Source organism: Gymnoscopelus braueri, assembly GCF_963280865.1.
Source record: "Gymnoscopelus braueri genome assembly, chromosome: 6".
NCBI classification, from domain to species: domain Eukaryota; kingdom Metazoa; phylum Chordata; class Actinopteri; order Myctophiformes; family Myctophidae; genus Gymnoscopelus; species Gymnoscopelus braueri.
The window spans coordinates 8,509,883-8,522,434 of record NC_137607.1 but is presented as its reverse complement, the minus strand read 5'-3'; the positions used below and the strand labels follow the sequence as shown (position 1 = coordinate 8,522,434).

The window sequence follows — 12,552 nt, the reverse complement described above, 5'->3', positions numbered from 1 at the left end:
TTTGTGCAGGAAGGGGGTTAAGGAGGAGGAGTCAGTGGGTGTCGGTCGCTTCACCATGACCAATGAGAACCCCTATGACGTCACTGTGGACACGCCCATCAGGTATGACATTGGACCAAAGATGGTTAATTTATGAAGACACACCATCCCGATTAGAGCCGCTAGAGGCGACATGGTACACAAATCCTACAAGTGGGCGCCGGGGTCTGAGGGCAAATCTCACGAACGCCCTATGTGTACTGGTGCTAGATCCCACAAGAGTGTGTTGCTGGGACAGAGAAAGGTTGATAATAAAGTATATTTTCTCCTGATTTGTCTCTCTGAAAAAAAGCTATTTTAGTGTGAAAGTCTTGGGAATATTGTGTGGCTTGTGACGATCAGGTCCAATATTTAGTTCATAGACCATGGAGCTAAAGAATGGTTCAGAAGCTGTGTTCACGTTCACTCTTCCATTGGAATGAATAGACACCAACCTGCTTCCGCTCTCCTAAAAAGGCGTCCACCTATGTCACGCAGATACGGGAAGTAAACCGGAGATGACATGTCTTGCTATTTCCGTCTTGGATTGGACCCATTCTTCACAAGCCACACACCTTCCCGAAATTCTGACACTAAAATGGCTGTGTGTGTGTGTGTGTGTGTGTGTGTGTGTGTGTGTGTGTGTGTGTGTGTGTGTGTGTGTGTGTGTGTGTGTGTGTGTGTGTGTGTGTGTGTGTGTGCGCGCGCGTGCGTGTGTGATTGTCCTATAGAAGTGGAGCTGAACAGTGTCATGACAACCTGGGGTTGGCAACAGAAGAAGAAAGAATCACTTCCATGTGACCGTCCATTCCTGGACCAATCCTATTGGCTGCTGGGACGTCACACACACACACACACACACACACACACACACACACACACACACACACACACACACACACACACACACACACACACACACACACACACACACACACACACACACACACACACACACACACACACACACAGGGATATGTGCAAGCGACTGTAGTTGACCCTGTCAAAAGTCCTATATTTACATGTGTAAATGATTTTGAATTAAAGTCAATCAAGCTAATTAGTGTACAGAGCCTTTATACTCACGCACGCATGCATGTACGCACGCACAGCACACGCACATATGTGCACACATATGCAGGCAGTGGTGTGTTCTACCGTGGTACGCTGAACACCATATGGCCTGCAGATTTCTTTTGTCAATACATCCAAAAACAGTTCGAAACGGCGTATCTGATACGTAAAGAGTAACCATTTACATTACACAGACAAGTAGGCCTATGACCTTTATTGATCCCGCTGGGGAAATTCAGGCACCAAAGACAGAGCAGTCAGAAAACAGATTACAAGTTATATTGCTCATTACTTTTGCTGATTTAAATTGTTAATCATGAATCAAATTATTGACCAAAATCTACAATAGGCCTATCTACATTTTCTAAAACGGCTGATCTACGAGCTCCATTGATCATCATGGACCAAATGGAACTGCACACACCTTCCCCAGCAGGGGGCAGTAAGCTTCAATTCACCACAAGCATCTGTCTTTCCAACTTGGACCTGACTAGTGTTGCCATGTCTGCTTATTATAAGCGACTTTGGTCTCGTTTTTCTGTAAAGTTGCTTGTAAATATTGGTAGTTGCGGGTTGCGTTTTTTGGGGTTTGTTTCTAAAGTGTAGTTTCTTATTTTGTGCTGTGTAATGTTTAAACCAGTTGTTTGTATCAGTGGTTTTCAAACATTGTTCATGCCAAGGAGATCCCCCAAATTAATATATATTTGACTGCGGACCCCCCATCTGAAAATATTTTGTACCAGGGACCCTCATTTTAGATTTGTGTTAAAATGTTAAAACAAATATTACACGACACTGATTTGTCACTTTTTCAAGATTTGTTTTGAAAATAACAGATTTACAAGCTCACAACGCGTCGCACCGCGACGCGTTGTGAGCTTTTAGATCGGCTATTTTCAAATAGCCAATGTATATCCACAAGTTTCCTAGGGGTTGTGGGCATCACTTCCTGTCGATTTGATTGGACTGGATTGGATTTGATGTAGTCTCGCGTGGCCTAATCTGAGTTCCCAGAAGTTTTCGCCAGCTCTGACGCGTCACGTGGCCAGACTGTTGCCTGTTGCCTCCCAATTTGAGATTGTGGAATAGTTGTCTGGCTGCGCAAGACTAGATTTGATGGGATTTGATTGGATCAAATTGACAGGAAGTGATGCCCACAACGCCCTAGGAAACTTGTGGGTAGGTTTAAAAGTGCTCATGTGGCCATAGTTGCTTCTTTAGGGCTTGTTTTCATAGACCTGGTTGCTTGTTTCTCTCGCAGAACCTGGCAACACTGGACCTGACGCCGTTGATCCGGAAGTTAATTGATTCCATTATTCGTTGCAGCTTTGTTGGTTTCCGTTGGTCGAGTCAGAGTTGAGTCGCACAGCACCCGAGAGCTAACGGCTACCGTTAGCTTCTGAATTGAATTAATTATTATTTTATGGTCGTCAAACTATAGTTTTAATATGACTTCACTACAAACACTGAGGTGTTTGATCAGCCAGCGGCTGTGCGTCGCCGCTGAGGAGATATTTATCCTGGTGGAGAGGATTCTGACAGAATATGAGGAGCTCCATCTGTGTTCCAAACAACAACACACTGAACAACAAGCTATACAAGCACACACAGCAGGTACAAACACCAATACAACCACACACAGCAGGTACAAACACTCAGTGGTGGAAAGTAACTAAGTACATTTACTCAAATGCTGTATTTAAGTACAATTGTGAGGTACTTATTTCCAATTTTCAGTACTTTCACTTCTACTCCACTACATCTCAGAGGCAAATATTGTGCTTTTGCTCCACTACAATTATTTGAAAACTTTAGTTACTTTGTAGATTTTGTTATTACAAAATACATGTCGACCATTTGAAAATAGCAGATCTACAAGCTCACAATGCGTCACATCGCAATGCATTGTGAGCTTTTCAAAGGATTTTTTATTTCGTGAAATGGTACATTCTGCATAATGAGTTATTTCTACTTTTGGTACTACATTTTGATGCGAATACTTAAATACTTTCATTTTGAATTTTGTACTTTTACTTATAACAGAGTATCTCTACATTGCGGTAATGATACTTTTACTAGTACAATATTTGAGTACTTTTTCCACTTCTGGTGCAAACACTACATACAAAGTCACATTAATGTCCAGAGGGAAATGGGCTTGCTTCATCTACTCATATGTATGCAAGTGTTTATTTCATTTAAAATGTTTATTATAACGATGCTGTTTGGTGGAAACCGTATGTTCAAAACCGTTCCTTTTTTTTATTTGAAAAAAAAAAAGAACAGTGATATAAATGGCAGATCTACAAGCTCACAAGTCACAACATGTGTGTGAAGCTTGTAGATCGGCTATTTTCACTACCTTATTGCCACACTCTTGTGTGTTCATTTTACAAAAGAAAAAAAACAGATACAAGTTTTCTGCCCGGTAGCAATGATATTTTTATTACGTGCGCTGATGCCAGGCAAGTCTCTCTCTCTTTATCTCTCTCTCTCCTTGTGCCGATACAAATGTGTTCATATCGTGGGCTACTGATAACAAGTTTGATGTGTGCATTGATCAACTTAGGCTGACTGCAGTAATGTTGATTCTCATCCATAATTGTTGTAGTGTATAAGCTACACGGTTTGGTCTATCTATCTTTAAATAGGCGCCTTAACAGACAACGTCACACTGATAAGAACCAGTATGCACGAGCAGTTCGGCAGCAAAAGAACCCCACCGCTCATAAGATGCAATGGAAAAGTGGTCACAGTCTCGTGTAAAAATGCATCCCACCAAACTTTCAGATGCTGTTTTTCTCCCAGTATGGAGGAAGAATGTTTAGGATGTTTACTGTGATCTCTCACTCTTGAAATATAATAATAACAATTCAAAGCAGTTGTCCCTCAAACCACACCTCCAGTGGCTGTCATAAGAATGGAGGGAGCGCTCTATGATCATGGCACCAGAGCCCATAGATATAGAAACCTAGATACCTCATTGGCCTCTGCAGTTCGTTGGAGCGACTGGTATCTGAAAATGTTTTGTGCCAGATTTATCGTCTTAGAATGTTTCAAAAGTCCGCAGCTGGACGGACCGAAAATCAGAGGAAAGTTTGATGGACAAAACGTGACGAATCTGTCTCCCCCTCCATTCCCTATTTCAGCTCACAGTTCTTACATCGAGTATGTAACTTAAGGGTTCCATAGCCTTAAAAGTGTGTGTTGAAGACCACAAATGGCGGGAGGGGGTTCTGGGTAGCAGTGCTCCATATACAGTATTTTGTTTACCGGACCGGTTTATCACGCTGTCAGAGCTGGTATGTACAATACCGGTGGTTCTTAAAAGTTTTAATTTCAAGGACCATAACTATAACAAATGGAACCAAATGGACCTCTAAGGGTCCATTTAGAACCCCCTCAATTAACCCGGAGAGTCCCTGCACCTCACTTTGAGAACCACTACAATAATATGTATGCAACACTTCATGTATGATCGAATTTGTGTTTATCCGAATCGTTAAGGAACCGGAATCGTTGAAATCCTAAAGGATCCCATTCCTAGTCAGGCTACTGGCTCTGTTGTCTCTGTGGTTTGCGTGCACACCAAACGTATTTGCGCTGTTTTAAAGCGCAGACATTGCCAGGACCACTGATAATATGAAACTTCGATGGTCAGGTTCTGAGAACAAATAGACTGGAGTCAGGAAGCATTCTTGGCTTGGTTTATTAAAACAGGCCTGTGTTAAAAAAATAAATATTATATGTCCAACACTGGGCAGAGAGGTTTAAATGTGTTTCACTCAGACAACCCAAACTCCTTCCTATGGCTAAACAATCGGTATCAATTGCAGAACAGAACACCTATTGTAGAGACCAGGGCAGGAATTTCACGGCGGCCACGACGGCCATGGCCGTCGTTGCCCCTCTCATTGGCCGTGTGCCCCTCGAATAATGACATGCCTTCACGGCCACAGTGGCCGTGGTGCCCCAACTGCGCCCAGCAACTGATTTCACAGTTTTTCCTGTTTTTCCTGCGCAGCTACAACATGCACAGTGGTAGGTAGGTTTGATTTTGAGCCTCCTATGAACCGTCGGAAACCCGCAACACAGTGTAATAGACACAAAAGCATTACCGGGCCAAACGGGAGATAAATCTAACACAGCCTGTTGAACTAATCAATGGTGAGAGGAGAGAGAGAGAGAGAGGACTCCGTAGTCCTACAGACCGATGTGCCCCGATGTTTTTTTCAACAGCAAAATATAGATGAATACATCTGATAAAATACAGCGAAATCCCCAAATTATGAGTCTTAACATAAAGCAAGCAACAGAATAACTGCAAACAAATTAAAAGTTTAGGCTATCAATATCATACAAAAGAGTGACCTGACCGCTCTGATGGACAAGAAATAAATAATCCTTTTGCAAACCACATCCATGTTCTGTTCGTTTGTCAACAATGATCTAAATGGGAAGTTTATTTCAGCAGGTAGAATGTGACAGTTTTAGTCCGTTTTTTTGGTGCGCAACACAGCCCTCGTTTAAGTGAATTGCTTTCACCTGCTGTTGTAGGCCTACTGCTGTGCGGAGTGTGCGCAACAGGGCATATCTCCGCCAAGCCAGGGTGACCTACCCAAGCCCATGAAATTCATATGCAGGCATAGTAGCCAATTAGAATGAAATCTGCAAAAACTGAGTCATATACTGATACAGAACCATATATTGGCTATATATTATCGCTGTCGGGTGGAAATCTTATGTTCCTTTTTTATTATTATTTAAAAACAATTTGAAATCGTGAAAATAGCCAATCTACAAGCTGTAATTATGAATAATTAAGAAATACTATATTTTAAAGAGTGAAAAATCAACTAAAGTCATTATTAGTGCAAGTTCAATCACATTTCATTTGAATGAAAATAACTTGTGGGGAAAATACATAAAATCTTTAATCTGTGAATCTAATGTCATTAATGTGACCCCTACTTCAGTCAGTGACGTGCAGGGCTGAATGTGACATATTGAGACCTATATAACTACATATTGGTCATTTGCCAACACATTATTTTGTGAAATAAATGGGTTATATTTCACAGATAGTTATACTATTCTTATAATATATTAAAATACAATCATCCTTAAACTTCAAGTTAAATTCATTATTTCCGTGGACTTAAAAATCATTTTTGGACTTAAAAATCTTTTTTTTTTGATGGCCTTCCATTTGGCTTTTGTGCCCTCCAAAAAATTACAACACCAAAGGCCAAGTGGCCTTGCCCCTAAAATGACAAAATTCCAGGCCTGGTAGAGACCCTCACATTCCATGACAATAGACTCTATGCACAGCAGCTATATTGGAAATAAATTGGGCCTCTTCCTTCACAGGTCTTACTAATTAAGGCTCTGTTCCATTTAGTTAAGCACAGTGGTAATCAAACGTTTTAATTTCAAGGACCCCCATAACTCTTGAGTGTACACATTTGGTTCTATTTGTACACTCTCAGAGTTACACACCGTAAGGTGCCATTTGGAACCCAATCAAGGAACCATGAGGGTCCCTGGACCACACGTTGAGACCCACTGGTGTAGCAGAGTGTCTCCAGTGAGCCAACATGCACAATATCAGCACCCTGACTCTGTTTGACCAGAATGGAACAGAGCCTTCCTTAGTATAATTGTTAAGACCTGTGAAGGAAATAAGGAACTGGAAGAGGCCCACTTTCTTTCCAATATGGCTGCTGTGCATAGAGCCAATTAACTAGACCGACCTTTGCCAGACCTAGGTCACATTAACATTCCATGCAATTAACTAGACATGCTTAACCGGACATGGGTCTCATGAACATCTGTTCCTGATTACCATAGTGCATGTAGAGAGAGATCTTAAAAATATATACATAGGGTTTGCCACAAAACATACTAATAACTGTTGTTTCACAGACAAACAGGGAAGTTGGGGTGCATGAGGTTATTGTAGGGCAGCATGAGGTTATTGTAGGGCAGCCTAGGTGATATGACTTAAGACTAATTGATTTAGTCGATATAAAGAACAGATTATGTTACATTTTCTTTGTGTTTTATACAAGAAATACAATTTTTTCGCAAAAAAAACTGCATCTTGATTAATCAGTTAACCTACAGTTTCCATATATTTTCGGTTTAAAGGGGAAGTTTACCCCCCAAAACATATTTTCTTCTATACATTACTCACCCCATGAAGTCTTGAATTCATGGAGATGTTTTATTTAGTTTTTATTTGTCGCAATCCTGAGCCAATCTTCCAATATTTGACTTATTGAAGTTAATAGGAGGCCTATCTTAACAAAAGCAAAACTATATTTAAACTAGAAGAAGTGCTCCTCGGAGCACAGGTCTCCGCCAGGTCAGGTAGGTTGGGCCAGCAATGTTCTGAATTCGCCAATCAGGATGGAATGTGACAAATCGGACGGAATTGTCTGAGATAATGTGTACCGATTCGCATGATGACATCATGTGTCTCGCTAGCCAATCACAGCTGGTGACAGACGGACACACACACACACGGACGGACGGACGGACGGACGGACGGACGGACAGGGGGTAAAACATACTCTCCTCCATGCCTTCGGCCTGGCGGAGACAAACATTCTCGTAGGCCTCCTAGGATTTAGGAGATTACACTGAGAGTTAATATATTTTTTTATATAAGTTTTGCCTTGGCCTCCAACTGATCCTGTGTAATCAAATATTGAAATATTGACTCGGGGAATGCAACAAAAACAAAACTCCATGCATTCAAGGCTTCATGGGGTGAGTAATTGATAGGGGGAAAAAAATTTGTTGGGGTGAACTACCCATTTCATTGCCCAGCCCTGCTACTTATGGGTGTCACAAATGTAACATCTGGATTTGATTGGCCAAGCGTTGCAATTATTTTGCATAATCGTCATGTTTCCATTCTTCTGAATCAATTAATCTGTTTAAAGATCGTGGCAATAGCCGATCTACAACCGCACACTTATTTTTTACCATAGTACGTTTTTATTTCTATCCCCGCCAGGCCAGAACGGCCGGTGACGGGGATTATTTTTTTCTCCTGTGAGTGTCTGTCTGTCTGTGAACAGCTAATCTCAGGCACTTTGTACACACACTCCCAGTAGGCCAAGGCAGAACCTCCACTTCAAATGTTTCAAGCCAGCATCATGGTGGCGCTATAAAAGGCTGCATCACATTTTGCCCTATAATTCTTGAACCGTACAATAAATGAAAATGTCTTCCCATATAGGCCACGCCCATTTCCGTCTGACAAGATCTTCCACCATTGTGTGGGTTTTTGTGTGATCAAGACGTATCTGTCAGTTTTTCTAATCCCATTCCGATTGGTGACGGTTGCCTTTCAAAGTTTGTGTTTATTTTCCACACAGTGCCACAAATCATGAACAGAGTGTTATAGGGATGGGTCAGAATAATCACATAATATTAATAATAGTTTTTTAGAAAAAATATCGAATATTAAAAAGATATTATTAATTTCCTTTTAACTAAAAAATTAATCTATTGCAAAGGCTACATTGTCATCCAAAACCTGCCCATAGTAACCAGGGTCCCCGCGGATCCTTAAAAAGGTCTTAAATTTGTACTTTAGAAGTGTGCAGATACCCAACTATATTTTGGAGTATGGGTGTAATATTTATTTATTCTCTATTTTGCATTTACAGGATCAAGTAATACATTTTTTAGGGACTTTTGATATAAAAAATACACAAACATGAATAAATAAATAAATAATTGCCATTGTCTATCATGTCCTCATTATGACCGTGGGTATGCTCTAAACGTGTGTTTCTTTGTTTATTTCTGAAAACCAGTTTAATGCTGTTATTGTAACCTAGGATGGTGATTTGATGAGAAAACTAAACAAATCCCCGGAACAATTTCACCCAAATAAATCCCCCCAAAACATAAAAAGGGGGGGGGGGGGATATTCGATTAATCGTTATTAATAATTATTTAATTTGGGGGTCCATGGCATGAAAATATTTGAGAACCACTGGTTTAAATAATAATTAAAAACATTTGGAAGCAAGCCCAAATAAGCAACTACACTTTAGAAATGAGCCCCAACAACCCGCAACTACCAGTATTTACCCGGCACTTTACAGAAAAAGAAGCCCAAAGTCGCTTAGACTAAGCGGACATGGCAACAACGGTGTTGCCCACTCAAATGCTTTGTGTGGATGGTGGTAGTCGGTTCATGACCATTTTGACAACTGTCACATGACAAAAATGACATTTTACACTAGCTAATATTACAAAATCAAATCTTCATTATGTAGAAGAATCAATCTCCAATCAAAAAGTACACGTTGATTTGCCCTCTGCTGACATTCTCCCTCCTCTCTCCTCCTTCTAGACCTCACGCCCCTTCCTGTGTGTAAAGAGGTTTCCTCTGAACAGCAGGAGATGAGCCCCAGTCTGGTCCAGGAGGAACCACAGCCTCCACAGATAAAAAAGGAGGAGCTACCTCAAAGACCAGAGGAGGCTGAATGGTCAGCGTTGACGCTGCCAGTGAAAAGTGAAAATGACGAGGAAAACGGAGAGACCGAGCCTCTAGCCAGCACCTCAACTGAACACATGAAAACACAAGCTTACATAGAGTACTGGGTACCGCCACAACCAACTAGTGATGTCCAGCTACTCTCCTCACACAGTTCTGTATCTGACACTGAAGACAGTGACGAGTGGGAGGAGACCAGGGAAGGTCAGTCGGCTTTGAACACAGTGAAACCACACAAGACGCAACATGTGAAAGGACAAAGATTGTCCTCTAGAAACAAGCTATCTCAGGACCTGAACTCTTCGAAACAAACTCCGTCCACGGCGAGTCACTCTGACACAGGGTTTACCCCTGGGTCACCCTTTACTTGTGCTGTTTGTAATAGAAGCTTCCGTAAAAATCATTGTTTGAAGGCACACATGATGACCCATACAGGGGAAGAGCCCTTTACCCATACAGAGGAAAACCCCTCGAGGTGTACTGTTTGTAGCAAAAGCTTTTCTTGTAGTAGCTATCTTAAAAATCACATGAGAATTCATACGGGGGAAAAACCTTTTACTTGTACAGTTTGTGAAAGAAGCTTCACTCAAAAGGGTACTCTGAAGAAGCACATGAGGACTCATACAGGAGGAAAACCCTTTAATTGTACAATTTGTGAAAAAACATTCCGTGAAAGTGTGCATCTGAAGATGCACTTGATGACTCATTCAGGGGTTGCAAATCCTTTGGTCATAATGCAGTTCTTAAACACTTGAACCCCAGCATGCCTATGCTGGTGGGAACATTGGCAAAAACATAGCTTCCTATTCTGGGGGAGAACATTGGCCAAAAAAATTGCTGATCTACAAGAGCACAAAATTGTGAGCTTGTAGGTTGGTTGTAGGTTTTTTGCAATGAGATATGGCAGGAAAAAAAGCGGTGTATGTACACGGCCCATTTTGACTACGAATACTGTTTTAAAGGACTAGTTCAGTGAGTAGTAACATGCTTTTTTTCAAAAACGCTGGAAAACAGGAATACTTCATGAGATATGATCATGTGTGTAAATGATGTACATTTCTGTCAATAAAAACAAGTCAATCAATGCAAGTGGTCGTCCGATAGGGGGTTTTCAATGGCTGATGCTGATATTTGGCTTATAGACATAGCTTTTAAACTCAGGGCCTGACAGCAGTGTTTCTGTCACAGGGATCCCTGTCGGCTATGTTTAGAAATAAAAATGTGATTGTGAGATGGAGAAAAAGCCTAAACATGATTTTTTTTTTTTTTTACAAATACTCAGACCAGCGCAGAAAGCATTACAGTTGATGATTATATGGTTTCCATGGTAACATGTAAAACATACTGGTCCAGTCCATTTGCCAACAGGTGCTGGGAGTTAAACAGCACAGTGGTTCTTAAACATCAACAAAAAAGTAATTGAAAAAACAAACACGGCCCCCTCGCGTATTAGGGGGGCAGGGTGAGTCACCAGAACCAAGGACAGGTGTTTTTGATGAATCTAACATGGTTAAAATGGAGTTTGAAGTTACAATGGGTTTGTATAGGAAGGGGGCGTGTCTGATAAAATGAATATCAAATATCTAAATACTGAATCGAGCAAACCAAAAGTTTTTTTGAAAGTGAAATATACCTTTAACACAGTAAGCCCCCATGCTGTGTTTCAACAAAGTGTTATTAATGCTAGAAATGTTGCATTGGATGTTAGCCTTGTTTTATTTTATGTCAGCTATTGACAAATTGATTGAGCCAATCCCTTGTTGGACAAGGTTAAATGGTATGGCAGAACATGGTTTAATCATGATATTCACAATATCTTCTCTATTTCCACTTAGAGAAGTACAATTATTAAACTGGGTTCATCTTGGGGAAATTCAGTCTTTAGTTTTATCCACTTGAGTGATTGCCTGGGCCTGGAATCATACCTGTGACCTCTTGGTCTACCCATTGAGCCATTGCTGCCTCTTTTAGAAAAATGTTTTTAAAACTTAAAAAATACTATTCAAAGTTTAACAAGATTCTTCAAGATATTGAACTTACTCGGAAATACCATTTGGTTCCTAAGCATTCAAACATCTAGACATGCAATGGCACAACAAACGATAGAAAATTGTTGTTACTCAAAGGAGAAGAAAAGCTATAATGTATTGTTTTAGATGCAAATCTGGTACAAAATATTTTCAGATGGGGGGGCCAAATACGTAATCAATTTGGGGGTCCAATTGACGTGAAGATCTTTAAGAACCACTGTACTGTTTAAAGGCACATTTCATCAAAAATATATTATTATTGGTATGCATACTAGATCTAGTGTGCATACTATACACATATCTAGTATGTATACTAGATAGTATACATAATTTATAGTATGCAACTATGCATACTAACCAGAGCATGTGAGCAGAGCTGAGCGGGGGGAAATGCTGCTCCACGCCCCAGGGGGCTGTCACGCTCGCTATCCACTCATGTTGAGAGCGAGAGAGGGGCTTGCATAGCGAGTGTGGTTCAGCCAAAACACATCACTTGAGTTTCAAATCGTATCAAGGAATTTATAAACATACAGTGTGGTTTACTGAGAAATTTGAATGAAATCTTGATCAAGGACATGAAATGTGTAGCTATTACTGTGGACTCACAATTATATTTTCACATGAAGCACAAAACCATGGCTAGTCCGACTTCAATATCATTTATTGGCATTTTTCACATAAAACATCCGTAAGTCCAGAGAATCTTTTGGCTTAAAAGGAGAATCCAATTGTAGTCAATATCCTTCAAAAACACATTGGAGTGGCAGATGTATACGTCTACACTTGATTGTTAGGCTCCAGAACATGAAATCAGAAGTCTCATCTTTACAGTACTTCCATCTCAAGAGACGTGTATTAACAATAAATATTTTGCACAACATGGAGGATGATAAAACAAGACGGACAACG

The 12,552-nt window shown here is 40.6% G+C and overlaps 1 protein-coding gene across 1 annotated transcript; it reads left to right on the top strand.

The window, feature by feature from the left end:
* Nucleotides 1–2,470: 2,470 nt before the first annotated feature.
* LOC308087218 (uncharacterized protein) lies at nt 2,471–10,602 on the top strand. The gene is made up of 2 exons (XM_080430937.1): nt 2,471–2,706; nt 9,470–10,602. The coding sequence occupies exons 1-2, from the start codon at nt 2,541–2,543 to the stop codon at nt 10,366–10,368; spliced, it is 1,065 nt and encodes a 354-aa protein (XP_080287063.1). The 5' UTR covers nt 2,471–2,540; the 3' UTR covers nt 10,369–10,602.
* Nucleotides 10,603–12,552: the final 1,950 nt, after the last annotated feature.

Excerpts from the sequence above, each read along its gene's own strand:
- LOC308087218 (XM_080430937.1), top strand. The coding sequence starts at position 2,541 with ATGACTTCACTACAAACACTGAGGTGTTTGATCAGCCAGCGGCTGTGC. Across the intron at positions 2,707-9,469 it reads TATACAAGCACACACAGCAG|ACCTCACGCCCCTTCCTGTG; the intron begins GTACAAACACCA and ends TCCTCCTTCTAG.